At 43.5% G+C, this 26077-nt stretch overlaps 2 protein-coding genes across 3 annotated transcripts; both read left to right on the top strand.

Annotated features, from left to right (window-relative positions):
* The first annotated feature begins 716 nt into the window (after positions 1-716).
* On the top strand, positions 717-11776 carry LOC116321233. 2 transcript variants are annotated; one of them, XM_039608416.1, is made up of 9 exons: positions 717-853; positions 5628-5669; positions 5808-6074; positions 6154-6393; positions 6487-6711; positions 9923-9991; positions 10146-10175; positions 10259-10300; positions 10953-11776. In XM_039608416.1, exons 1-9 carry the CDS (start codon positions 799-801, stop codon positions 11174-11176), a joined length of 1194 nt encoding a protein of 397 aa, XP_039464350.1. In that variant the 5' UTR covers positions 717-798; the 3' UTR covers positions 11177-11776. The 2 variants fall into 2 exon arrangements, with proteins under 2 accessions (XP_039464350.1, XP_039464349.1); XM_039608415.1 differs by having other exon boundaries at positions 6151-6393.
* A 4336-nt stretch (positions 11777-16112) lies between these two features.
* LOC120434942 (zinc finger MYM-type protein 1-like) lies at positions 16113-18088 on the top strand. Its single transcript, XM_039603617.1, has 3 exons — positions 16113-17155; positions 17578-17692; positions 17900-18088. The coding sequence occupies exons 1-3, from the start codon at positions 16170-16172 to the stop codon at positions 18086-18088; spliced, it is 1290 nt and encodes a 429-aa protein (XP_039459551.1). The 5' UTR covers positions 16113-16169.
* The last annotated feature ends 7989 nt before the right edge of the window (positions 18089-26077 follow it).

Here is a 26077-nt window from a genome sequence, read left to right as displayed (position 1 = left end):
ATCCGCTGGTCATTCGACATGACGAATGACTTCTGAAGTCTTAATTCAGCTCAAGACGCTGTAGATTCCCGTCAGTAACACTTTCGGTCCGCTGGTAAAACGTAGTTCTATTAATCTGCGCTTGAACCGGAACCGGATGTATGTCCCAAAAAACTGAATTGTAGAACTGAAACTGAATGGTGAGAGTGAAACTGAAATTATTCGAGAGCTGAATTTTTAAAGGATAAAATGCAGTTTCAAAGTAAATGAATTCATTTTCAATATATAAAATTCAATTTCAATTTAGTGATGATCATTTTCAAACCATAAATTCAATTTCAAATTAGACTAATTCAAATTCAGTTTTCAAAAGCATTTATTCAAGTTACAATTCAGATTCAATCTGAGCAATTCAAATTCAAATTTAACTTATTCAAATTCAGTTTCTGATGGCACAGATTTCTGCCCATAGAAACAGCAAGAGTGAAGCTTGTGAAGGTGACTGCCAACCTCTACTGATCTGGTTCGATAGGCTGCAGCTGCTTGTGCAGCCCTGCATTGGATAAAGGGTTAACAAAATCGATGGATGTATAGATAGAAATGCTATTAGCACCTGTAGCAGCAGGTAGGACAGATGATAGAGTAGCATGATGAACTTTAGCCTGGAACATGATAACTACAGGCTGCGGCGCAGTAAAGTAAGCCCCGCCCTCACCAACCACACAGTGTGGCGGAGTTCAGCCAGTGAAACACTTCATGTGTTAAACTTGTTAAAGGGGAAGTGATGAAGCTGAAGGCGTCTCGCTGCTGCTCAGACTGATGTTCAGTCGTCATCCAGACACGATGAAGACTCCGTGTGTCTCTCTGCTCCTCGGTGAGTCAAACTCAGAGCTGCTGCTCATTTATTCATCAGCATTAAACTGAATGGAACCTCTGCTACACACAGCCGGGAATGTGGGAAACTGTGATGCAGGACAGAGACAGACACTAAAATCCACACTGTGAAATCTAATTAGTTCCCAAAACTAAAAAAACTAATAAACTTGTTGCCTCAAAAAAACAGAGTAAAGCTTAAGATGATTATATTAGGACAACTTATTCATTAAGTGTACAGTTCTAAGAATAACTTGATGACTGTGTAACACTGATTGTTCACCCACTGACAAACATGTCAAGTTCTGCTACATTAAAAAACAACTTGTAGTAACTTATATTAATATAACACTGAATGCAAATGTGATTCAAAGAGAATAATTAACAACACTTTTTGTAATGGTGTTTAAATCAGCCCAACTTTTAATCTGAAATGTAAAACAACAGCCAACATCCTGGACACTGTTCTGCTGAACAACAACAGTTATACTGTCATCACTGTTACGACTGCTGGCTAAGGGTAAACGTAAATACAGTAGGATCATAATTCACGTCGGCATTAATGACACCCGGTTACGCCAATCGGAGGTCACTAAAATCAATATTGAATCGGTGTGTAACTTTGCCAAAACAATGTTGGACTCTGTAGTTTTCTGGTCCCTCCCCAATCAGACCAGGAGTGACATGTTTAGCCGCATGTTCTCCTTAAATTGCTGGCTGTCTGAGTGGTGTCCCAGAAACGATGTGGGCTTCATAGATAATTGGCAAACCTTCTGGAGGAAACCTGGTCTTGTTAGGAGAGACGGCATCCATCCCACTTTGGATGGAGCAGCTCTCATTTCTAGAAATATGGAGGAATTTATTAAACCCCCCAACATAAGACTATCCAGAGTTGGGACCAGGAAGCAGAGTTGCAGTCTTACACGCCTCTCTGCAGCTTCTCTCCTCCTGCTACCCCCCAAAACCCATCTCCATTGAGACTGTGTCAGCTCCCAAACAGACAAAAACAAACCAAAACCAGCAACAAACAACTTAAACATAAAAATCACAAAGAAAGAACAATACAGTATCCACATCTGAACCAAAGAGTAAAACAGTGAAATGTGGATTATTAAATATTAGGTCTCTCTCCTCCAAGTCTCTGTTAGTACATGACTTAATAATTGATCAACAAATCGATTTACTCTGCCTTACAGAAACCTGGTTGCAGCAGGATGAGTATGTTAGTTTAAATGAATCAACACCCCCGAGTCATTCTAACTACCAGAGACCTCGAAGCACAGGCCGAGGGGGCGGTGTGGCAGCAATTTTTCACACCAACCTATTAATTAACGAAAGACCAAGACAGACTTTTAATTCATTTGAAATCTTTCAGCCCAATTCTACTTTTTCTGCATAATCCATCATACAAAATGTAATCAAATGGAAACGTCTCTTTTTAAAACTTTAAATCTTTTAACTTTATGCATCAAGCAAAAATTAAATTATATGCAACATTCTCTGACTGGAAGAAATTTGTTTAACATTTAAACCTATTTTCTGCACATTCCAGCACATAAAATAAAATATTTTTTTGTGTTTACACTCACTCTTTCAAATAGATGCAAGTAAAACACAGCAGAAAATAAATAAAATCAAAGACTAGCGGTCCTGTTGCTCTATTTTCACCTATAAAGCAGGACTGGGGTAGGCGGAGGTTTACCCTGGTGCAGGTGTGCCGCAGCGGTCAGTTGAAGAATCCACGAGTTTCTCTGTGAATTTCACATTACTTCGTAGTACACTCGGTGCTTGCTTGGAAGTTTAGGGGTTTTTTTGCTGTAAAAAGAAGTTTTCTTCTCACGCTGTGGGACACTAACGTTTTTGTCACTTTTTATGGAATCAAACTCAAAATAAGGTCAGTACTTCCATGCTTTAAACGCTGCACGCTCATACTCTCTCCCGCACTCGATATATTATCCATTGTTGATCTGCAGACAGCTGTTGTCACGAACGTCGCTTTTCAAGCTTACGTCACTGTCATGAGACACTCTCGCAAAAAAATCACGGTTTTAGTAACGCAGCGTTCCTACGTGAAAGTAACGGTAATCTAATTACCGTTTTTGCAATAGTAATCCCTTACATTACTCGTTACTTGAAAAATGTAATCAGATTACAGTAACGCGTTACTCATCTCTGGTTTTAACCCTTTAAATCCCAGTTTCTTTACATGAGTGCACTGTTTATTTTAGCTGAAAAAAACCAAAAAACCCCCCATAAAACTTAAATATTTTCCATAAAATACATTGGCCAGCGATTTGTCCGCCTCCTGTATGTGTAGGTGCCAACAACCTAACAAAAGAACAACAACAAAAAACGAAAACATAAAACCTTTGTATATTTTACACAAGAATATATGAGCATGAATTAATAAACTGTCCGCAACTGATGCGTAATGACACCCACCTTATCCAGGTTGTCGACACCTCCGTTGTATTGGTTGTAATCTCCAATGATCACTGGCTTTCTTTTGTCTTCATCGGTGACCTCCGGACTGCGATGCTTGGTGCTGAGCAGGAGCACATTTTTGTCGGGGAATGTAGGAGACGAGTGTGTGCTTTTTTGTAAAGGCAAAGGTGTATGAGTAGATTGCGCTCCCTCTTGCCTGGTGCAAAACAGGTGGAATTTCAGGCTTATTCTGGCAAATTGTGCCCACAAGTGCCAGTTTCCTCTTCAGCAGTTCCTCCGCCAGTGCATATGATGTGAAAAAATTATCACACGTGATAACGTGTCCCTGTAGCCCCTCGGTCATTTGCAGCACCACCCTCATCCCCTGGTTAACTTCGGGTCGACCGCCAGCTGCTATCCCCATGTACACCTGCAGCCGCCAGGCGTACGATGTTTTCGCATCACATGCTGCCCAAATCTTGATGCCATATTTGGTTGGTTTTTTGGCATGTACTTCCTAAAGCTGCACCTGCCTTTGAACGGGACCAGGTGCTCATCTACAGTAAGGTCTCGGTCGGGGCTGAACAGCATCATCAGGTGTGACGTCCAGATGTCCCATACCTGGCGGAATGTAGCCAACTTGTCATTGTGGCATCTAGGTCGGGAGAGCTTGTCATCAAATCGCATTGCCCTGGAGATGTAACAAAACCTTTTGTGGGACATCCTTGCCCGGAAAATGTTCGATTTTTCGCTCAAGAGGCTGATGGTAGATTCATGTTTTGACCGGTAAACGATGAGCCCCACATAAGCCCGGATTTTGTCCATGTCCAAAACTCGCCAGGCTTTCATTGTGCGTCTGCCGTGGAGGTTAGTCATGGCAACAATATGATGCACGAGCTCATCTGTGAGGAACAACATGAAGCTGGAGATCGGGTCAATTATCCGGGCGGCGGTGTAGTGGGTAGGTCCTGGAATAAGCCCCATGGCTGCTGGGAGGTAGCGCAGCGTCTCGGTACTTGTGGGAGACCATACTATCTTCCTGTTTTTCGTGGTCTATCCCGCTGCTTCATCATGCATCTCCCCTTCGCTCTAATCTCCAGAAGACGATTTCGAAGAGGACTCCAGCTGATCAGTGTGCACGGACGAATCCTGTACGTCATCACTGGAATCGTCGGCGGGTGACAAGGAGCGATCCTCGCTGTCAGAGCGCATTAGGATATCCACAACTTCCTCTGTGTTGTAATAGCGTGCCATGGCTAAAATGCCTACTCCCGCGTTACGGCTTATTCTTATAAATTCTGCTGGAGTGCACCTGCATAAACAAACTGAGCTTGAAAAAAAAATAAAGTCTAATTTGTTTTTTGTTCTTGCTTTTATATTAGATTTGTTTGTATTGCAGTGTGGACTAAAAATAGAAAAGACTTCTGACTTCAGACACAGAAATACTTTTTCTAAAGTTAGAAACAGACACAAACACGTTTGTGTTTTAGGCAAAAAGACCTTTATTTATTTTTTTAAAGCACTCCTGCAGTTACCTAGCATTAAAAGTGACACATAAGCCATTGCAGAAAGGGCGGAAAAGTGCTGCACGTTTTAAATGTGATATAATGGCGCCACCTGCTGTTCAAATAAAAAAATTACAAATTTAAGCCCCCTACTCCCCAGAAAAATCCTTAAGTCCAGAATTGCATTTGTTTATGTTATTATAAATTTGGGGTGAAAAATAGCGTTTATAATGGTTTTCAATGGGACACTTTTTGTCCATAGGCATAAAGGTGGATGCATTTCCGTAGCTTAGCCATTTTAGGCTAATTTAATGAACTTACACCGCAATTAAAAAAAAACATTAAAAAAATTGTTTGACAAATTTGGGTATATTCCACTCAACACAGTGAAGATGGTTTAAACTCAAACAATGCAAAGGACACAAAATGTCCTTAGGACCCTCCAAGGGGACCTAAACTAAAACATTGTAACTTGTGTACATATTTTTACACACACGCATTCTGATCTATGGATGCACAAACAGAGTTTTCAGATATTTTGGTTTACAGGGTTACCAAACTCAGTTCACTACTAGGCAGTCTGATTTACAAGTGTAAAATATTTATGAGCACAATTTGAACCAAACCCAAAATGCTGTTCTTCATGTGGGAACTCTGTCTGATCATTTGATGTAACAACGTGGTTTATGTCCTTTCTGAGATAAAGCCTGGTGATGTTGGACGTTAGTCACATCAGCTGACTGCAGGTTGGAAAATCTGAATTGGTTGTTGGTTTGGATCTGTGTGTGACAGGGTCTGCTTGTTTGTGACCTCTGACCTTTAGTGACCTCTGACCTCCTGTTGCAGGTGTGTGTGTGCTGCTGCTGTCTGCACCGACTGTTTCTGCAGGTGAGTTGATGGAAGTGAAAACAATCAGTGAGACTTCAACAAGAACACAAACACATTTACTGTGTGTGTGTGTGTGTGTCTGTGTATCTGTGTGTATCTGTGTGTGTGTGTGTGTGTGTGTGTGTGTGTGTCCTCCAGTGTCTCTGTCTGTCAGTCCAAACCTTCAGCAGTTCTTCAGAGGATCTTCTCCAGTGTATCTGAGTTGTGTTGATGATGGACAGACAGCTGATGGATGGACAGTGAAGAGGACCAGAGGAAACCTCACTGAGGACTGTGGAGCAGCTGGTTCAGAGTTTAGTAGGTTTAACAGTTCCTTCTGTGGTCTCGGTCTCTCCACTGGTGGAAATTTCCTGTGTGTAAGCTCATCTGGACAGCAGAGTGATGAAGTCTCCATCAGTGTCTCAGGTACAGACAGATGTTCCAGCTGTGTCTCTATTTCTGTCTGTCTCTGTGTCACTCTGTTTGTGTCTCTGCTGGACAGAAGGAGGTGTGATCCTGGAGATTCCTGCACTTCCTGTCATGACAGGAAGTGATGCCACTTTGTACTGTACACCCAAAGAGGGAGAAAGACGAAAATCTTACTTCATCAGAGATGATGTTACACTTGGATCTGGACCTGAAGGAAAGTGGATTCTCTCTAAAGTCCAGCGGTCTGATGAAGGTCTCTACTCGTGTTTTACTGATATTCATCCACGTTCTCCTCAGAGCAGACTGAGGGTCAGAGGTCAGGACACTGACATAATTTCCTGTTTAAAAAAACCTGACATTGTGACCTGATAATAAACTGACTGAACCATCTTCATCATCTTTCCTGCAGTTCCTCCCAAAATCATCCATCCTCCTCCTCACTGTCCTCCTCCTCCATGCAACTCCACAAACGTTGCTCCTCCTGTAGAAACTCCTTTTACTCATCCTCCCTGTTCTTCTCCTCCTCCTGCTCCTCCTCCCTCTCTCCTGGTCCCAGTTGTAGCAGGTCTGGTCTCTGGGCTTCTCCTGGTTCTGGTTCTGGGTGGAGTTCTGTTCCTCTGCAGTAAACTAAAAGGTGATAAACCTGCGCAGAAGTAAAAGTCTTGTTCCTTTATCGCTTAAAGCTGACGAGAGCAGCCGCGCTCCCATCAACTCTTTTAAAACCTGCTGCAGGATGAGTTGGAACAATAATGTTTGTGCGTTTGAAAACAGAGGAGTTGTGCTTACACATCACACATTCAGCTGGTCCCAGGTTTCCTTCCACTCGTGTATCTGCAGTAGGGCTGGGCTATATCATACCGTTCACGGTAATACCGGTGTAATGTTGGGCAACGATAGGAAAATGAAATATCGCGATAGAATATGGGTAAAGCGCGCATGCGCAGTGCCTTTGTTTACAGAAGCACATGGCGGTGACGCAGAATGAGAAGAGCGAAAGTGGATCGTTGAATGAAACGGATGAACCAGAATTGGTTTGTAAAAATGCTGCAACTTCAGTGGTGTGGGACTGGTTTAGCTTTCGTCCGTCAGACACACAACAAAGCACTACTTTTGGTAGCGCATGCTAGCGGGCCGTCGTTATTACGTCGTTGGAAAATACGGCACACTTAAAATCAATCCTTTGATTTTTTGAAAATCGACAGTGCCCCTTATAATCTCGTGTGCCTTATGTATGAATTCTGGTTGTGTTTACTGACCTCGAAATTATTTTATGTGGTACACGGCGCTCGAAAATCTGTCAAATGTTTCAGTACGACTTTGCTAAGCTACGAAGCCGCACCGCTTGGTGGATTGTCAGAGCATTACGGCTATCGTGGGAGGCACCTCGCAGACTGATACGTGCTGTGCTTCAACATAATATTACCTCTTTTTAAGATTTGTGGATATTATACATGGTTATGCTGAGGATATGTCGGCCAATTTCCACTGGAAATGCCTTTTGGTTAAACTGTCAGCAAGGAATTGCATTTGCACTGTTAATTTTTTATATAACTTTAATGCACTTAAAAAGCTGCTTATTTAAGTGAAAATACATTAATGGCTTTTTTTTGCACTAATAAAGTTGTGGAGTTGTAAAGTATTTTGTCTAGTGTCAATTATATCATCAGTTATATCGTTATCGCAAATTCTCAAATGTATATCGTGATAAACATAGCCACATAGCCCGTGGCTCAGGGGGGTTGGGAAGCGCACCTGTAACCGGAAGGTCGCCAGTTCGATCCCCGGCCTTTCTGTCCTGGTCGTTGTGTCCTTGGGCAAGACACTTTACCCTACCGCCTACTGGTGATGGCGCGATATGGCAGCCTCGCCTCTGTCAGTCTGCCCCAAGGGCAGCTGTGGTTACAACAGTAGCTTGCCTCCACCAGTGTGTGAATGTGAGTGTGAATGAATAATGGCATTGTAAAGCGCTTTGGGTGCCTTGAAAAGCGCTATATAAATCCAATCCTTTATTATTATTAAATATTTTTGGTCATATCGTCCTGCTCTAGTCTGCAGGAACAACAAGTTCACAGCACTTCCTACTGTCTAACAAACACCATCACGCTGTCAGCACGAACCATCACATGAGTTTGATGTGCATGTCACACAGTGGAAATTTGTATTTATCTTGTATATTGTTTTTATTCTGATTTTTAGTGGTTATTTATGAGTGTCATTTTATTTGCATGGTTTTATTCTATTTCTATTGCATGGTTTTTAGTGTTTTATGTGACATGGTTTTTATCCACTGTGGACTGGCTACACCTGGGACAAATTAGCTGATAGGTACCACCTGCTGAGGCATGGGTGTGTCCAGAGGTGGCCTATCAGCTGTGTAAAGACCTTTTAAAAGCAGGGCTAGCTGAGCACTGAGAGAGGCCTCAGACTGGAAGGTTAGTGCTAGATGGCCAGCGTGACACGGCGACCCAGTCCTGACCTCATTGAACGGCAACAGTAGGAGACAACGCGTGTGACTGGCAGCAGGGCAGAGGGTTACCTCTGCCTGCATTTGTGAGTAGGGTCTCTACTGTTTACTGGGTGCCGCTGGATTGGGAGAGGGTCGCCATGGCCATGAGCCGGGCCGCTTCTGGGACCGTTGTTCTGGCCCCTATTTGTTATTTTACAGGACACCGACGCAAGGGGAGCTGTGGCGGTGGGCGCATGATGGGTTCGGGTGCGGAATGCAAGCCAGGCTGGGAAGTGATGGGCCAGCGGAAGGACAAGAAGATGGGAGGCTCTTTCTTGTCTGCCGAAGACGAGGCTGGCGTGGACTCAGCTCTAAAGAAAGAATTCCCGGCCTGCTGATGGACCCATAATGAACATGTGGCATAATTATAGCAGGGGGCTTTTAATGAATGTAGTAGTTTTATGAGTTTTAGAATTGTTTTATTTAGTTTTAGTAGATAACATTTTATTCCATACATTTTAAGGGTGTTTTTATTTGTGCTCCCTGGCCTAGAAATAAAGTGTTTCTGATGAGACCTGCTGCATCTCTGTGCCCGTGGTATCTGACTCGCTTGCTCCCCCTTGTATTTTAAAGAATCTTTCTTTTTAGCGTAAAAAGTCCGCCCACGTTACATGTGTAACCGGTTTCTGCTTCATCCTGCTGCAACAGTTCGGCCCAAACAGACTCCTCGACTCTGCGTTGTGTTGTGTTTTAAGAAAACAAGGAGTCTCTGATCGATGCCACTTTATTTCCTGAATGGAAACAGTGGTGTTTTTATCAGTGCACAGGCTCGCCACACACCACTCCGCACAGCACACTCTCGTATGGCTACGGCAGACTGGCAGCGATTACTGCAGCAATATTACAATTTATAAAGTACAATAAAGTAACAGCAACAACAATTGATGTACCTGAATGGAAACAATGGTGTTTTTATCAGTGCACAGGCTCGCCACACACCACTCCGCACAGCACACTACGGCAGAACATCCCATTAGCATTCCGCTTTAGCATACAGTTTTACACAATAATAAACAAATGAAAAGTACATAAAACTGGTGTTGGACATGTGTCCACTAAGCACTTATTACACTCGGTACCCATCAGTTAACCAAACATCTTTTATGTGTCTGTACTACTTAGCTATATTGTGTGCAGAGCAATACAACTCACCTCTCGTATGGCTACGGCAGACTGGCAGCGATTACTGCAGCCAGCCTCCCCTAACCAGCCACACCAAGAGGGGGGGCGCTGTTTCCCCATTACACTGACATTTGTGGCAAGTGGGATAATACCACATAAACAGTGTTACACATGCACCATTACTCCTCCTGTGCTGATGTTTCTCTGTGTGATGTAGGAGGTCGGGGAGCAGACCTGTGGAGCTGTGGAGGTGACGGCTGTCTGAGACGGAGCGTCTGCCTCTGCTGTGAGTCTCCTTCATGTTTCATGTATTATCTGTGTTTCCACCACTGGAGGGCGCTGTGGGTTATTGATGTGTGGGAACAGTAACCAATCACTGCAGTCTGAATGCTTCTCTTTGGTCATGTGACCATTTGATCTCTGATCAGTGTGTTCTTCAGTTTCAGGCCTGTTTCTGCTGACTGCTGCAGGTGAGCTGATGTTCCTACACCTGTCTGTCCTCATCATGACCTCTGACCTTTGGTGACCTTTAGTGACCTCTGTCCTGTTGCAGGTGTGTGTGTGCTGCTGCTGTCTGCTCTGACCGTTTCCACAGGTGAGTTGAAGGTAACAGGAACTCTGAGGTGATGTAGGTGCTCTGTGGTCGCTGCTCCATCATCATGTCTAACAATCCTCGGTCAGCCTCTTCTTCTTCTTCTCTCCTTTATCTGACTGACTGTTTACAGCTGATAAATAAAGTTTCAGCTTCTGTTTAGTTTTTCCTACTTGCCTTAAGAGCTGCTGTTTCATCATTCTTTGAACAGCTTTTTAACATTTATTTCTGACTGTAGAAATTTTTAATTAGTGTTTATTGTAACAAATTTTTCAAAGTTTATGAAACTCTGAGGGGAATTCAGTCTCTTGGTGTGTCCACACTCACTCAAAGGGCCTCGAACACTAAGAAAAAACCACATGAGGAACTACAAAAGACCATAAAACCACAGTTCTAACAATGTAACCTTGGCCTGCAACACCCACAGGTTTGGGTCAGATCTGACCCACAAACATGTACACCTGAGGGTCAAAGGTCAGAGCTGTAGATACAAAGCTGGCCTTCAGTGCAAATTTACTTACAGCAAGATGCCCAAGGCTCTGTGTGGTTATAACAGGCAGCTCTATGTCTACAGTATGCAGGATTCAAAGTACTTCATGATGTAATTTGAGTAATAAAGACCTTCTGACTCCTCCTCTTTATCCTCCTCTTTCAGCTTCTCCTCCCTGTGAGTCTGTGCTGAGGCTCTTCTGCCATCTAGTGGTCTTCTCTCCGTACTGCATCTCCACTGGTCTGCTGCTGTCCATCTGTTGGAGCAGGAGGACACCGAACAAACCGGCCGTCTCCATGGAGATGATCCAGCGTGATGGAGGTGGTCAGGGACTGGCTGAAGATGGTGATGATGTCACTGCTGATGTCACCACTGAGCATGCCTTCTGAGCTGCAGACTGTGTGTCAGGGTACCAGCATCTGCAGTATTTCTGTATCTTGGTTCCCCTTTTGCTGTATTGGAGAAAAGTTCCAGTGTTTACTGTCAGTGTGGATTAGTTAGGTTTGAGTTTATCGCTTCATCCCTGTTTCCTGTGTAAGTCTGTCCTCTGTTAAGTTATGTCTCCTGTGTCTCATCTCCCTTTGTTTCATGTTTTCATTCCATGTCTCCTCTGTCTGTATTGTGCCTCCTGTACATTCTCTCCAGTCCATCATGTGCGTCTCCTCTCGTTGTCTTCCAAGTTCGTCTAGTTCTTCCCTCCCGTCTCCTGTGTCATGTTGTGTGAATTAATGTTTCCTGTTTTACTTTGACAGTGTCACGCCCTGTGTTCAGTTTTTGTAGTTTTGCTTCCTGTGTGTCGTCAGGTCCACTCTCCCTAATTACCCTTGTGTGCTTATATTGTCTGTTTTCCTCTGTGTCTCATCTCATGGTCCAGTTTTCCTTGTTTTTTTGCTTTATTTTCCCCAGTTTAGTCAGTGAGTCTCAGTTTCACATTTTATGTATGTCAACATTCCAGCCTCAATAAATGACTGTCTTTCTGTTCAACCTCATTCTCGGCTCAGTTGTCTATATTTGTCTCCTCCTCCTCTCTCCACATAATCTGTCGTTGCAGATCGTGGAACTCTGATGTGTTTTTATCAGTCTGTAAGTTTACTTCAGCGTACGAGGTGACAAACTAACTTCATCGTCTTTAAATTTGTTACTGAGGTCTGGATGATGAACATAAACCTGTAAACTGTCCCACTAATACTTCAGGATATTCTCTTACCTAATAGCATGGTCACTGCTTAATAAACACAGCTGTGTGTCGAACCAAAATCATACATGTTTCCAATTTAAAAAATGTCCTGATGCACGCTCAGTGATCCAGGTATGGAGATCCCTAAAGGTTGCCTCCAGATCTGACCTGTGTGACCTCTGAGGCTCCATCACTGAGTGTATTCAGCAGATACAGATACAAACATTTCCCCTGTTCATGTCAGTGTGCAGTGCTGTTTACACAGCATCCACCTGACCGCTGAGATTGGGAGGAGTCACAGCTCCTGGGTGGGCCGGGTCAGGAAAGCTACCAGATCAAACCTGTGGATCCAGCTGCTGTGGAGCTCTCAGTGGGATCTTTGGAGCAGTGAATTCAGATTTGATTGAGGTTAACTACATTTGTGCTTCCTGCTTCTTCCTACAAGGGTCAGAGTTCACAGGTCAGATCCAGGTTTGTCCAAAGAACTACAGAAGACAGAGACAACGACGGCTCCAGGACCTGAGCCAGAGAGACCAACAGGACTGAATCCACCCAACTGTACAAAAACACTGGACGCTGAAATATGTAAATAACAACTGAACATATTTAACTCACAATAGAAGAGAGAAAACATGTGGACTGTTTAAACTGAGGAATTGTTGATAAAATGAGCTCCTTTTTAATTGGCTGGCATAGAAAGAGCATGTTAGAGAGGCAGACTGTAGAGTCATGTTCCTCACTGTGAACATCTCATCTACAGAACATGATCTCATCAGGAGACTCAGGGTTCAGTTAACCTTTGACCTTCAGCAGCGCTGCTTTGACCTTTGACCTCCAGATGTGCCCACGATGGAGAAACAGCGTCGTCTCCTCAACAGAGGATCAGTTTAATCAGACACTGCTGGGACTAAGGACTCTTTCTAACTCGTCCGTTTATGTAGAACAGGACTCCAGACTTTTTGCCATGGTTGCACCGGTGCTGGGCATCATCACTGATTTCTATAATCCATTTGATTCCGGTTCTCAAAGTCCTGATTCGATTCAATTTAGCCTCAGACAGTTAGAAATATTATAATTCTGATCATTTATCAGCACTGACACAAGTGAGACTTCATCAGAATTGTGAACATCACAGCAGATGCCTTTGTGTCAAAGTAACTGAGAATAAAACACAGAAAAACATGAAGGAGATTTTCCTGGCCTGGCTTTTTATAGCAGATAACCTTAAAAATATTCTGGAATATTCTGTAATTTTGCGTAATTTTAAAAAGTTTAAATTTCTTCAGTATTGAACAGCAGAAATTAGGCTTTCTTGTCTGAAGACATTTAAGTGAACAAAAAAGAAAAGAAAAAGACAGCGGCCGACAGCACTGTAAGCAACGGTAGCCTGGTGGGTAATAAGCCAATGAATAATGCAGAAAACAGAGATTTGAGACGGGAAACTGTTCTTGAAGTACAGAGAGAGAGAGAGAGAGAGAGAGAGAGAGAGAGCTGTGCATGAAGTGTGATTTTTATCGTGGTGGAAGCAAAACAGCAAAAGTCAGAGGGAATTCATGATGACATTGATCAAATGTGAAGCGCAGTTTGCTGCTTCTTTTGCTGCTGGCTCGATGAAATTTGGTTGGAGAGACAAAACCTGCAGCTCAGAATCAGCGCAAAAAAAGACGGTAACATAGCGTGGACCCGACGCATCAGAATCGCTGAGTTCCGACAGCGTGCCCGTGTTCGGGCCGTGGGGTGAGAAAGCCGAGAAAGACAAAGCTGATTCTGATGCGTTGGGTCTGTGTTTACGTCTTTGTGTGGAGTCCGTGTACCTGCTCTCACTTGATGTTTGGTGGTTGTTGAAATAGTTTTGTGAGCTTTAATCTGAGAATCTGGCATTTCTGGCAAAACACAGTTATATTTAAAAGTCGATCCCGGATTTAATGAATCGATATCGCTTTATTCAAGCTACTCACCTCCCTCTATCCACCTACAACTGACCTCCCAGCCCATTGTTCCTTCAGTGGGCTGGTTTCAGTCATTATGCAAATGTACTGGTTATAAGATTGGGGAAACCTGCAGTCAGCTGAGACTGAAGAAGTCACTTGAATGAGTGACGAAATGTTTCTCCCACTAAAAATGCTACGTCCAGATGAACAGAATCAACCTGAGGCCGTCTCTCCTGCATGAAGTCCAGGTGCTGGTTTTCCAGTGTGTGCGTCTGATGGCCCAAAGCTGACTCAGAGCCGTAACACCATCCATGGCTGCAGTATGGAACAGATGTGGGTGTGTCCTCATCTCCCAGAGGAGTCCAAATCGTCATCAAACAGCCCTACAGACACAAAAACATGTGAAAATATAAACAACCAGACTATCAGCAGTGATTTAAGTACTTTAAGACCTCTGTGAAAATCATTTACAGTATATATCACAGAATTTAAGGCCTTTATAATCACAGAGCATACAGAGAAAAGTACTAAACTGAATCAATTTCAGCTTTCGTTTCTCATGATGTATATTGTATTAATAATTAAATTTCATTATCTGTATCTTTACCACACATTTGCCACACAGGTGTAGATACTGTAGGTTCAGTGAATGCTTACATTGCACTGATTAGAATATACTGGACATTCAAAGCTAAGATTCAGCGCACTGTGTTAGAGGCTGGGATTTGATGAATTCATCATATATACAACCTTTGATCATCATTTATGTCCAGTTGAAAATGAATCTGTGCACTCACATATTAAATGAACTGAAATCAGTAGTGTGATCTCCAGTCTTGATATAAGGAATGAAAGAACTGACAGCTGTTATTTTAATCAGCCTGTCTCAGTTGTTTTAACAGTACCACAGAGTGATGTGGTAACATCTGGACTGACGAGTTTACTGTCAGCATTGTAATCGCTAGTTTAAAGGCTGTAGGTTGCAGCCATTGCTCTAACACTGTATAAATGTAACAGGTCTCAGTGCTGGTTCTAACAGTCTGAGCTGCTTCCAGCTTTATTTGTGAAGAGCACAGCAGCTTACAAAACACGTAGCGAGCTCGTACAGCTGCGACGTAAACTTTTCATGAGCTAAAATGACCTTAAAATAACGGGGCTACGTGCGGTGATGCTAGCGTTAGCCACGTTAGCACGTTACCTTCAACAGGTAGTCAGACTGCGAAAACAGGCACTCAGTCAGAGGTTGGCTCTCTGTTTCGCTGCAGGGTCCCTTCATTCTTCACATATCCGTGTCGAGCCGAGTGTAAATCCCGAGGCTGAACGGCAGTGGCGGCTGGCCCATAGGGGGCGCTCGGGCTCCGCCCCCCCCAAATGTGGAGGAGTAAAAATATATATTTTTAAAAAATTCATCAATGATAGTTTTACTATGTGTGTGCCCATATACAGCCAGGCGTATTTTAACATTTTCACCAGCTGACTCATTAAAGTTCAACCAACAAACGGTGTTTTTCTTCTTCTGGGGCGCTCGTCAAAGCGCCCTTGATATGCAGCGAAATAGCCTATCATTAAATGGTTGCCAGGGGAAAATAATAAATATTTGACCTATCAGCGTCGCTGAATTAAATGGTTTGGGGCGCTTAAAATTGCGCCTGCAGAAAACGCGCAAAAAGATTTGCTGTTCTAGAATTTTACCTCAGTCAGTAGCCTAAGTGAGCTATAAGGTCAGAGAGAGACGATGGCAGCGGTATTGTTAACGGTTGAGGCACAGCCTCCCCCAATTCGGTTAGATCGCTTCTAACCTACCCTTTGCCAGAAGGACAATGGCAGAAAAACTGCAAGTTAAAGAGTTGGGACCTGACAAGCCCGAAATTCAACTAAGCCAGGCAACGAAGGAGAAGTCAAAAGCATACAACAGGACTTTTTGTCGGAGTTGGTTCCAGCGCAAGTCGTGGCTGACAGGCTGTGGAACAGCTAATGCACTTTTTGTTTCCGTGCATACTGTTCAAAAGTGACAAGTGTGATTTGACGTGGACACAATCTGGACAAACCGACTTAAAGCACCTCTCCGAACGAATCAAGAAACATGAAAGCTCACGAGTTCATATGGACAACAGTGTAAAGCTAGCTGTGCTAGGGAAAACTAGCATAGCGGCGCAGCTAGATGATGGACATCGGATTGCTTTTAAGAAGGCACAACGAAGAGGTAGATAAAACCGTCATATTTTATCTAAAATCATCGATTGTATTAAGTTTTGTGGTGCTTTTGAGCTAGCAATGCGGGGACATGATGAAAGTGATTCCTCAGACAATCCAGGGATTTTTAGAGGTTTAGTCGACTTGATGGCATCAATTGATCACGACTTGAGGCAACACCTTGAAAATGCTACTGTATTTAAAGGCACCTCGAAAACAGTCCAGAACGAGATCCTGGATTGCATGTTGGCAGTTCTGAGAGAAAGGATCGTGGAAGAAGTAAAGGCAGCGAAGTTTTTAGCCATTCAAGCTGATGAAACCACTGACATTTCTACACACTGTCAGTTAGTCATGGTGCTAAGATACATTGACCAACGAAACCGTATTCAAGAGCGTTTTTTTGAATTCATCAAGCTACCCAATGCTTGTGCAGATGCAATAGCCAGTGCCTTATCGGAGAGGCTGCGCTTCATCCTCCCCCAGGGACAAGAGAGAAAGTTGATCGCCCAGGCCTACGATGGGGCCGCTGTAATGAGGGGTACCACTGGAGGAGTGCAGCGTAAGATACAGGACATTTATGCTAACGCTCACTACGTACATTGTTATGCCCATCAGTTAAACCTGGTAATGCAACAAGCAACCTCCCACATCCCTCAAATCAGTCACTTTTTTTCCGACATAGCAGGATTCGCTTCTTTTTTTACTAAATCGAGCAAGAGGACTGCAGTGCTTGACGAGGTGGTGGCGCACCGACTTCCAAGTGCATCGGCAACCCGTTGGAACTTCAACAGTCGTGCTGTGAATACAGTGTATGAACATAAAGACGATCTGGTGAGGTGTTTTCAGACCATCCGTAACAGTGAAGGATTTGATGCCCCTACAAAGAGAGATGCCGGTGGTTTCGTGAGAATGCTGGAAGACGAAGCTTTCTGTTTTTTCCTGGCCTTGTTTCACAAGATAATGCCACATGTAGACATGCTGTATAACCACCTACAGAAGAGAAACATCGATTCTGTCACCATCGCAGGGATCACCCAGACATTCATCAGCCGCATGCAGGCTATCAGGTAGGCATAAAAGCATAAATATGTAACCTAGAATAAATGTTAATTATCTATGCATAGATTCTATCAAATTCTCTGCATATATTCTGTGTTCTGTGACTTAAATGTTTAATGGAATTCAGATAATTTTGATTTATATCAGCCTTTGAAGTAATTTTATGAAAAATATTTGATTAAGTATATTTGATGAAGTATATTCCCAGTAATGATTTGATGTAGCCTATACCATAGGCTATTTCCTGAAATTATGGCCAGGGCCTTTATTTACTTGCACTGGTTTTCCCCAGCCATTAAACCAGGTCCGGTTATTAATTAAATCCGGTAATTCCGGTAATTAGAACACAACCTTTGTTTGGTTTGTGTTTGGTTAATATATCCCTATTCAGTTTTCAGAAGCCATTAATGAAACTTATGTATTGGATCAGGGAGGCACTTCCTAATCTGGTTGTGGATGAGGAGTACAGGGGACCTGTTCAAGACCCACCCACAAAGAGACGGAGAACATTGGGGGAAGACAGGCAACACCATTTGGCACTGGAGGTAAGCACTAGCTGCTTGGTCTGATTTAAATCGGATCATCAGATAAAATCTAATGACGATGCTGTCAGATGTCATTTGATATAGTGGTCATGACTGTTTTGTTTTGTTATGGACAGATTTTTTTTTTCAGAATAATGATTAACATGAGACATGTGCCAAAGTCTTACCACTGAATCTAACTCTTACCAATTATATATTATTGGATAGGTGTGCGACACCATTATGAGCCATGCCAAGGAGAGGTTTTCTTTCACCAAGCACCTTGTCAGCGCCACTCTGTTGCAAGGAGACTTGTTCCAACAACACAGCAAAAATTTTCCAGATGCAGCACTACAAACCACAGTGGAAGCCTATCCTCATTGGACAAAGCCAGACTTAAAACAGAACTGTCCCTGATCTACGACAACGAGGAGTTTCAGAGTTGTAGTGGTGCGCTGGCGCCTATCAGGTTCTGATGGAAAACAACCTTCAAGACACATTCACCGAAACTGTAAGTCTTCTTAACATCCTCATCACCACACCAATGACAACATCAGAATCGGAGAGGTGTTTTCTCTACTTTAAAGAGGATAAAACTTTCCTGAGAAACAATATGGCTCAGGATCGGCTCAACGCTCTGGCTATGCTGTCCATAGAGAAAAAACTCACACAAGAACTTCCTGATTTCAACACCAGGGTCATCGAGAAATTTGCCACTCAGAAAGACAGACGAGCAAAGTTCTTGTACAAATAAGAACCCTTAACCATATTTACTCTCTTTCTCCATCCCTCTCTCTTTCTCTCTTTAGCCCACCCCCCCAATCAGTTTACAGTTGTTGTTTTCAATAGTTATTTTTCATTCATTCAAAAAAAAAAAAAAAAAATCTGTTCATGTTCATTTTACAAATCTATACAAATGGCCAGAATATGGTTGTTCATTTTAAATTTAAATTAAAATTGTGTTGTTTGATGTACTCATTAAATGGGTCATTTTAGTCGATATCATAAAAATTGCCCCCCCTGAGATTTTTTTCAGGAGCCGCCACTGCTGAACGGCCTTTGTACAAGCACACACGCTTCTTAGCAGGGCGAAGCTATGAGCTAGAAAAATCCAGGCTGGTAGACAGCCTGTGTCTGACCAACCAATCAGAGAGCCCCTTACATCCCACGGTGTGGCTAATATGAATAGCTGCACGATTTTTAAAATGAAGTTGTTAATCCAACAGCTAATCCAGCAGCTAATCCAGAAGTTAATCCCTGAGCGAACAGGAAAGGGAAAAGGTTTTTGAAATGCAGTTTAGTAAATTGGAATTCAAAAATGAATTTACAAATGCAGAATTTATTCTACAATTCATTATTTAAGCACAGAAATCTTTATTTCGATGCGTGTGGCTCTTGTGGTCCTCCATACTTACGGTCCATTCTCTAAAACCTAAAAGAGGAATTATGGATTTGATCAACTGGTCCCTGAATGCAATCGACACCCTCCCATAACAGGATTCTTGTTGATCGGTACTGGCTTGGCCCTGGCTTATCGAAGAATAAAGTGAGCGGAAACAGCTGTTCAAATCCCCACAAGGCTGCCTGCTATGTTGATTGGAACCATGGAGCGAGCTGTGGCTTCTCAGAATGGGCTCGTTAGACGCACCATGGATGACATCTTGATCCCTTTATGCTCCAGAGTAACTTGCATGTGACAGATAAAGGCTTTGTTGACTTCTTGACTTGTTGGAATTAAAACGAGCTTGTAGTTTGTCTGCTTTAATAATGTGACTGGAAAAAGGTTTTGTTGGACTTCAAATATGTCAATTTCTTTCACACTTCACCTTTAAAAGTGAAGCCATGTGGTTCCTTGAAGGAAAAACAGGACATTTTCAAATCTTTTTCATGTTTTTATGATAAATGTTTGACTTTATTAATGTGAAAAATTCATTTTTTTTCTCTTGTTCTGTTTGTTTGAAGCTGCTTCCTGTTGGCTTCAGCTGTTTGGACTTTACATTTTCTAAACTTAAACATTCTGAACCTTCTTCAGCTCTGAACAAATTATGAAACACTGAATGATTTCAAGCACTCACTTTGTCTGATAAACTTACATCTTTCATTCTTTATATAGAATGAGGAACTGTGGTTTGTCAAAGATCAGCTGTGATTATCTAGCAGCAGCACTGAAGTCCAACCCCTCCCATCTGAGAGAGCTGGACCTGAGAGGAAACAACCTGCAGGATCCAAATGTGAAGCAGCTGTGTGATCTTAAGGAGAGTCCACACTACAGACTGGAGACTGTGTGGTCAGTAGTGTTGGAGTGAGTGGGTGGTGCTGTCAGCAGTATTGTACTAAACACAGTCAGTATGAAACAAAGATCCAGTGTTTCCTGTAAAACTGCAGCTTCTCAGTGAAGCTGTGAGAGGAGAATGGTGACAGGCTTCAGGATTGGACACAAACACTTCCTGTTTCTGCCTTTTTCTCACCTTTATGGTCACCATAGTAACGGCTAACACGCTCTGATCAAACAATGTCAACAGCCATTTAGCTCTCTGAACAGAGCAGCACGCAGACCAATGACTGCATTCATTTCCAAGTTAAAAGCCATGAGGAACACAGTCTGTAGGTGAGGAAGAATTTAGTCAGAGCAGATGTTTGGATGGAATTCCTCCAGTTAACAGCTGAAACCGTCCATCTGGATTATTGGGCTTGTTGTTGGGGTTCCTAAAGAGCTCAGAGTGGACAGACCGAGGTTATTCTAATGAATGGAAGTCCAAACTCAAACTAGGAGTGATAAACATTTTCATCAACTTTGATATAAATCCAAAGATTAGAAAAAGTGAACCAACAATGAGTCCTAGTACAGTTCACAAACAGCATGTGACCGATTAACTAAACTGATCAATAGTCCAGAGGTTTCACAGACTCGATGCTGCTCTCTGATTAAAAATAGCTTTTATTTTGACAAGCAGGGTATAGTTCACTTCCTGTCACTGCTAGCGTGACATTAAGACACATCAGGAATGTCCTGAACAGTGAGCTCAGTGAACAGATGAAGACAAACACAACAACAATGAAGGCTTAGATCAGACACTGTCTCCTCTGCTGTGAGGACACACACACACACACACACAGTAGAGGTCAGTGTTTTATTGTCTCTCTGACAGAGGTTTATCAGGTCACCATGGAAACAGTATCCTTCGGCCACACAAGGCTGGGGTTGGATCAGAGATGTTGACCATGTTCAGGTGTTAATCTGATAAATGTAAGTTCCGCCTCCAACACGACAGGAGGCTCTAAATGAAGCAGGCTGACACGATGACAGATGCTGACTCAGAGAAGCTGATGAAACTCTGAGAGCAGCCCACCTGCAGGCGCTTTAACGCCTTGTTGTAACGGCCGTCATGGTCTCAGCTCCTCTGTTTACTGTTGTTTGCCTTTAAGTAGGAGTTGGAGAAACACCGACTCACCTGTCCACCTTCACTCACCTCCTCATGGATGTCCCAGACCCCAGACCAGTTGCTCCAGTCAGAGCTTTTATTAGTGTGTGAATGAGGCCAGTTGTGTGAGTTGAGTGCTCAGAGTAGAAGAACACTGTGTAAGAACCATCCATCCTTTAGCTCCCAAGCTCTCCTACAGGTAAGGGCTCAGACCTCCTGCTGGACTTGGATTAACTCTTCTGCTCTCTCATAGAGCTGTGACCTTTGACCTTTCCACTCAGTAAATGTATCTCATACAGCGCTTCTCCACTCTGAGTACTTTACACACACACACACATTTGCAGACTACCTGCTGAGCAGCCTAACCCCACTGACTGCATGTGTCTGAACTATGGGAGGAAGCAGTAGTACCAGAGAGAACCCAGGCAGACGCGGGGAGAACATGCAAACTCCACAGAGAGAGACCCGGACTGATGGTTGAATCAAACTCAGGACCTTCTTGCTGTGAGGCAACAGTGCTAACCACAGCGCCACCGTGCTGTGATCAAGTGGGAAACATGGCCTATCATCGGAGGGCTCCAACCAGGTCCAGCCCTCTTGCTGGCACTTTTCCTTTTCCACTGGTCTGTTCCTCCGGCCTGCAGGCTCACCTCTAGCCCCAATTGGGATCCTGAGCAACGGGTGTAGGTGGTAGTTTCCGGATCTTTTCACCCACGCTTCCTGTTCCCCACCCAGGATGCCACATCTCGGCAGCAAGACCGAGCTGTCCGGTCTACCTCACCTGACTTAGCACAGTAGCTTCATCACAGGGCAGCGAACCACAGTTTGCTCTCACAGAGTCGACGGGGTCTTTCCCCAAACATGGGTTTGAATTTCTAGATTTTTAACCTCCTGCGACCTCAACTGTTCCACGACATGCATTTTTAATTTGTCTTTGATATTTGGGCATATTGGGGCCTGATGAATGTAAAAACAAAGAATTACCAGATTTTTTTTTTTACCTTATTTTTGTTTTTAAGAAAAATAAGAGCCACATATGAGGATATTTGTTTAAAATTTTGATAGAACAGTAGCAGTATAATGTCCTCGAAAGTGGATATCAGGCCCATGTAGAGCAAAATTGAGTATTTTGGTCTAAATAACCCAAAATGTGATTTCCACATATGTGGACGCCAGGTCCTCCTGCCAAAAATATGGAAATGTACTGATGCATGATCTGAATTATAATATTTCTGACTGTCTGAGGCAAAATTTCCCCGAATTGAATCGAATTGTTGATCAAATCGATTCTACAAATCAGTGACGACACACAGCCTTAACAGTTACACAATCATACCAAAACTCTGTCCTGATAGTTTCCACTTTCTCTTTTGTATCAGACATACTGAGACAATATTCGGGATAAATAACCACGAAAACAATTTATTTATTCAGTTTAGAGGTTTACACATCATTATATATATGTGACAGAGAGACACGAGACGTCATGTTAATAAGTAAAAACATTTAATGTGGTTCATACAGCACCAACATCACAACATCAGTGACCTCAGGGTGATTATATGGATATATATGATACTGATAGAGGCAGCTGTCAATCAGAGGGACTGACAGGAAGTGTGGGTGTGGCCTCAGGGCCTCCATCACAGGTCCTTCCTGCTCTGATTGGAGCTCTGAGGTCAGAGGGGGTGTTTCATCTGTTTGTCTGATCTTCTCTGAAGCTTCCTGACAGTCAGCAGCTTTGACCTTTGACCCACATGAAGCTAACATGTGACACAGAGTCAGGACGCTCCGTGGAGATCCATCAGAACAGCAGAAACATGTTCGGGGTCATCATCATTATAAACTTCTAATGTTAGAGAAACAGCTGCAGAACATCTGGCTGAGGTTAGTTAGCTGTTAGCTGTTAGCAGAGGAAGGCTGAAGCAAAGCTGCACCTTCATCTTCCTCAGGGCTGAATACACAAGAGATACTGTATATACACACAGGCTGCTCTTCATCACCAGCTCCTCCTCCTCCTTAGACTGTTTCTTCAGCAGTCAGAGGAACGTCTTCATGGTTCATGTTCCTGAGGACACAGAGGACAGTCACTCACATGGGTCCGTGGGTTTGATGCTGGAGTCTATCCCAGCTGTGCCAGCTGATCAATATCCTACAAACAGACTGATCGGTTCTCTGATCTGTGATCGATCAGCTGGGACTAGGATGAGGATCAGAGCCAAGAATTAAACCAGGTTCATACATTCATACCTGCACAGGCAGGTGAGTTTCTCTGATCATGTGACCCTACACATCCTCACTCACTGAGCTCATTCAAAGTGGACCAGCTGCAGTTACCATGGTGACCTCATAGGTAAACACACACCTCTGTGATCCTGCAAACATACCTCAGCTCCTCTTTGACCTCAGATTTTGGTGTCCTCCTCCTCCTGAGACGTGTCAGCATGTCTGCCATGGCTCCCATCAAGGTTTCTGCAGAGGAGGAAACAGGAGCGAGTCTCAGAGCTCATCAACTTATTTCTACATCAGACACACAAACAAGGTGACCATGTGTAAGACTCTTTCCTCTCAGCTGTGGTTTAGTTTGAATAGTGGAAAAAACAGAATCCTGAGTGGAACATCTGATGAGTCACCCTCCAATGCTGGCAGGAAAGGCATACATGGAACGCCATAACCAAGTGGCCACCATAGTGTACAGGAACATCTGTGCCGAGTATAACCTGGAAGTCCCGAGGTCAAATTGGGAGACGCCCCCTAGAGTGGTGGAGAATGACCGAGCTAAGATCCTGTGGGACTTCCAGATACAAAATGGTGGTGGCTAACCAACCGGACATAGTGGTGGTAGACAAACAGAAGAAGACGGCCGTAGTGATCAATGTAGCGGTTCCCAATGACAGCAACATCAGGAAGAATGAACACGAGAAGCTGGAGAAATACCAAGGGCTCAGAGAAGAGCTCGAGAAGTGGTCCTAGTGGTAATCGGAGCACTAAGTGCAGTGACTCCCAAGCTAGGCGAGTGGCTCCAGCAGATCCCAACATCGGAGATCTCTGTCCAGAAGAGCAGTGCAGGGATGGAGCTTCTGTTGGTGGAGTTCAGTCTTTATATGACAGTTATCACATCTCTTCATACATGAAATGATTTATTAGTCTGATTGCATAATTTAGCAAATACACACTGAGACCTGTGACTTCTTAACTCACCTCTGACACTGAGAGTCACTGATTTCTGTAGCAGCATGTGTCCATCCTTGTTGTAGATGGTGCTGGTGTAGACTCCACTGTCAGTGAGGTGGAGGTCTTTCAGAGTCAGGCTGAGGTCTCCAGTTTTCAGTGCGTCTTTGTTCATCTCTGTGTGACCTCTGTAACCCTGGTGCTGTTTACCCAGCTGATGTTTTCCACTCTCGTACACGTGGACCTTCATGTTGTTGTGTCCACTCCACTGTGACAGCCTGAAGAAGGTCAGCTGGGAATTTAAAGGGCAGCAGGACAGACCCCTCCCCCTCTGGCACCTCCACTGCCTCTACTTTGTTGACTGAGAAGAAACCAGAACATGAACATGAAAACCTGATCATGTGACCCCCTCACTGCTGTCTCAGGTGGACCAAACAGACCGAATGTGAGTTGCTGACATTTATTCAGCCTCAGATGATGTGAGAGTTTTACTGAAGCAGGGACGATGTCAGTCTGCTGCAGGACACAGCACCAGACACCACAGGTCCAGGTAAAACACACATATTCTGTTTAATTATAGGGAAATATGTGCAACCCATTCACCCATGTTAACTTTATCATCTCCTCACTGTGATACACTGTAACATGCTACAGAATTAAAGGTGGAGGTGATGGATGCTGCTTCCACTTCCCTATTGTCCCTGTTGTCTCACTCATAACTCAACTTTAAGTATACAGCGCCAATGAAGGGAAGCCAATACAGGAGAAATATGGAAATATGGGGTTTGTATGTTTTTTGTAAGATGTGTGGGTCAGACTGAAAAGGATTGTGCAATCATATGTGTGTAATTGTGTGTGTGGGAGTGAGAGAGCTCGCTGTACTTTTCCCCTCTCCTTATAAAAGATGCACATGTGTGTATGTGTGAGCTGAGTGAGCGTGAGCAGCTGTTGTCTTCTTTTTTGCTGGGTTGTTGGCTCAGTGGGGGAGCTGGAAACGGTGGGAAAAGCTGTGTCTGGGCTCCATTTGCTGAGCCACTGACAGATTTTTGTCACTTATACTGAAAAATCAAAACAAAAAAAAACTTGAGAAGTAGTGTGAATGTGAGAAGGTATCGAGAGATTGGTCGAACATGACCACCAGGGAGGATCTAGCCGAGCAAACTCAAACGGTACAGATGTCAGGCAACAAAAGCACTTGGATGCTGGGGCCCTGGTCTGAAGGAGATTCCCCCTGTTCTTCCTATAATCCCCTCCAAAACCGCTGCCTTCCAACAGACAAGCTACAGAGAGATTCCACACCAATTCCTCCAATAACAACTCAGGAGATTCCAGGAGGAGAACAGCAAACTAGAAGAAAGGAGAGGATGAGTGACTCAGATCCTGAGAATCAGTAAGACACAGGCCAGGAAAACTGAGAGATGTCATCAGTCCAAGGAAAAATTAAACCAGACCAAACAAATAAAAAAAGACAAAGACTGGCTTGCTGAATGCTGAAATAGTGCATGAAACACATGTTTCATCAGCAACATCAAGGAACCTCAAGGATGAAAATGACACAGAGGATGAAACTGATTATCGAGAAATACTCTGCATCTATCAGCAGAGGCAGCTGTGTCTACCAGACCAGACTGGAGGCAAGAAAACAACATCAACAACTTGCTACGCCAGTTCACATGATAACAAAAGAAGAACCAGTCTTTCTCAAACATATAGAAGCACTGGTGAAAACATTTCCACCTTTATCTGCTGGAGCATCAGCATGGATTTCGACTTTTGAAAACAACACAGCAGGACAGACACTTGCCATTGGAGA

This window comes from Oreochromis aureus, linkage group 3 (assembly GCF_013358895.1).
Source record: "Oreochromis aureus strain Israel breed Guangdong linkage group 3, ZZ_aureus, whole genome shotgun sequence".
NCBI lineage: Eukaryota > Metazoa > Chordata > Actinopteri > Cichliformes > Cichlidae > Oreochromis > Oreochromis aureus.
Note: the sequence above shows the minus strand (reverse complement) of the source record. Positions and strands in the feature narration are given on the sequence as shown.

What these genes read in the sequence shown, in the direction of transcription:
- LOC120434942 (XM_039603617.1), top strand. Translation starts at nt 16,170, where the DNA reads ATGCGGGGACATGATGAAAGTGATTCCTCAGACAATCCAGGGATTTTT. An exon ending in AGCCGCATGCAGGCTATCAG is followed by an intron (nt 17,156 to 17,577) that starts GTAGGCATAAAA and finishes GTATTGGATCAG; the next exon opens with GGAGGCACTTCCTAATCTGG. An exon ending in AACACCATTTGGCACTGGAG is followed by an intron (nt 17,693 to 17,899) that starts GTAAGCACTAGC and finishes ATTATTGGATAG; the next exon opens with GTGTGCGACACCATTATGAG.
- LOC116321233 (XM_039608415.1), top strand. Translation starts at nt 799, where the DNA reads ATGTTCAGTCGTCATCCAGACACGATGAAGACTCCGTGTGTCTCTCTG. An exon ending in TGCACCGACTGTTTCTGCAG is followed by an intron (nt 5,670 to 5,807) that starts GTGAGTTGATGG and finishes TGTGTCCTCCAG; the next exon opens with TGTCTCTGTCTGTCAGTCCA. An exon ending in AGTCTCCATCAGTGTCTCAG is followed by an intron (nt 6,075 to 6,150) that starts GTACAGACAGAT and finishes TCTGCTGGACAG; the next exon opens with AAGGAGGTGTGATCCTGGAG.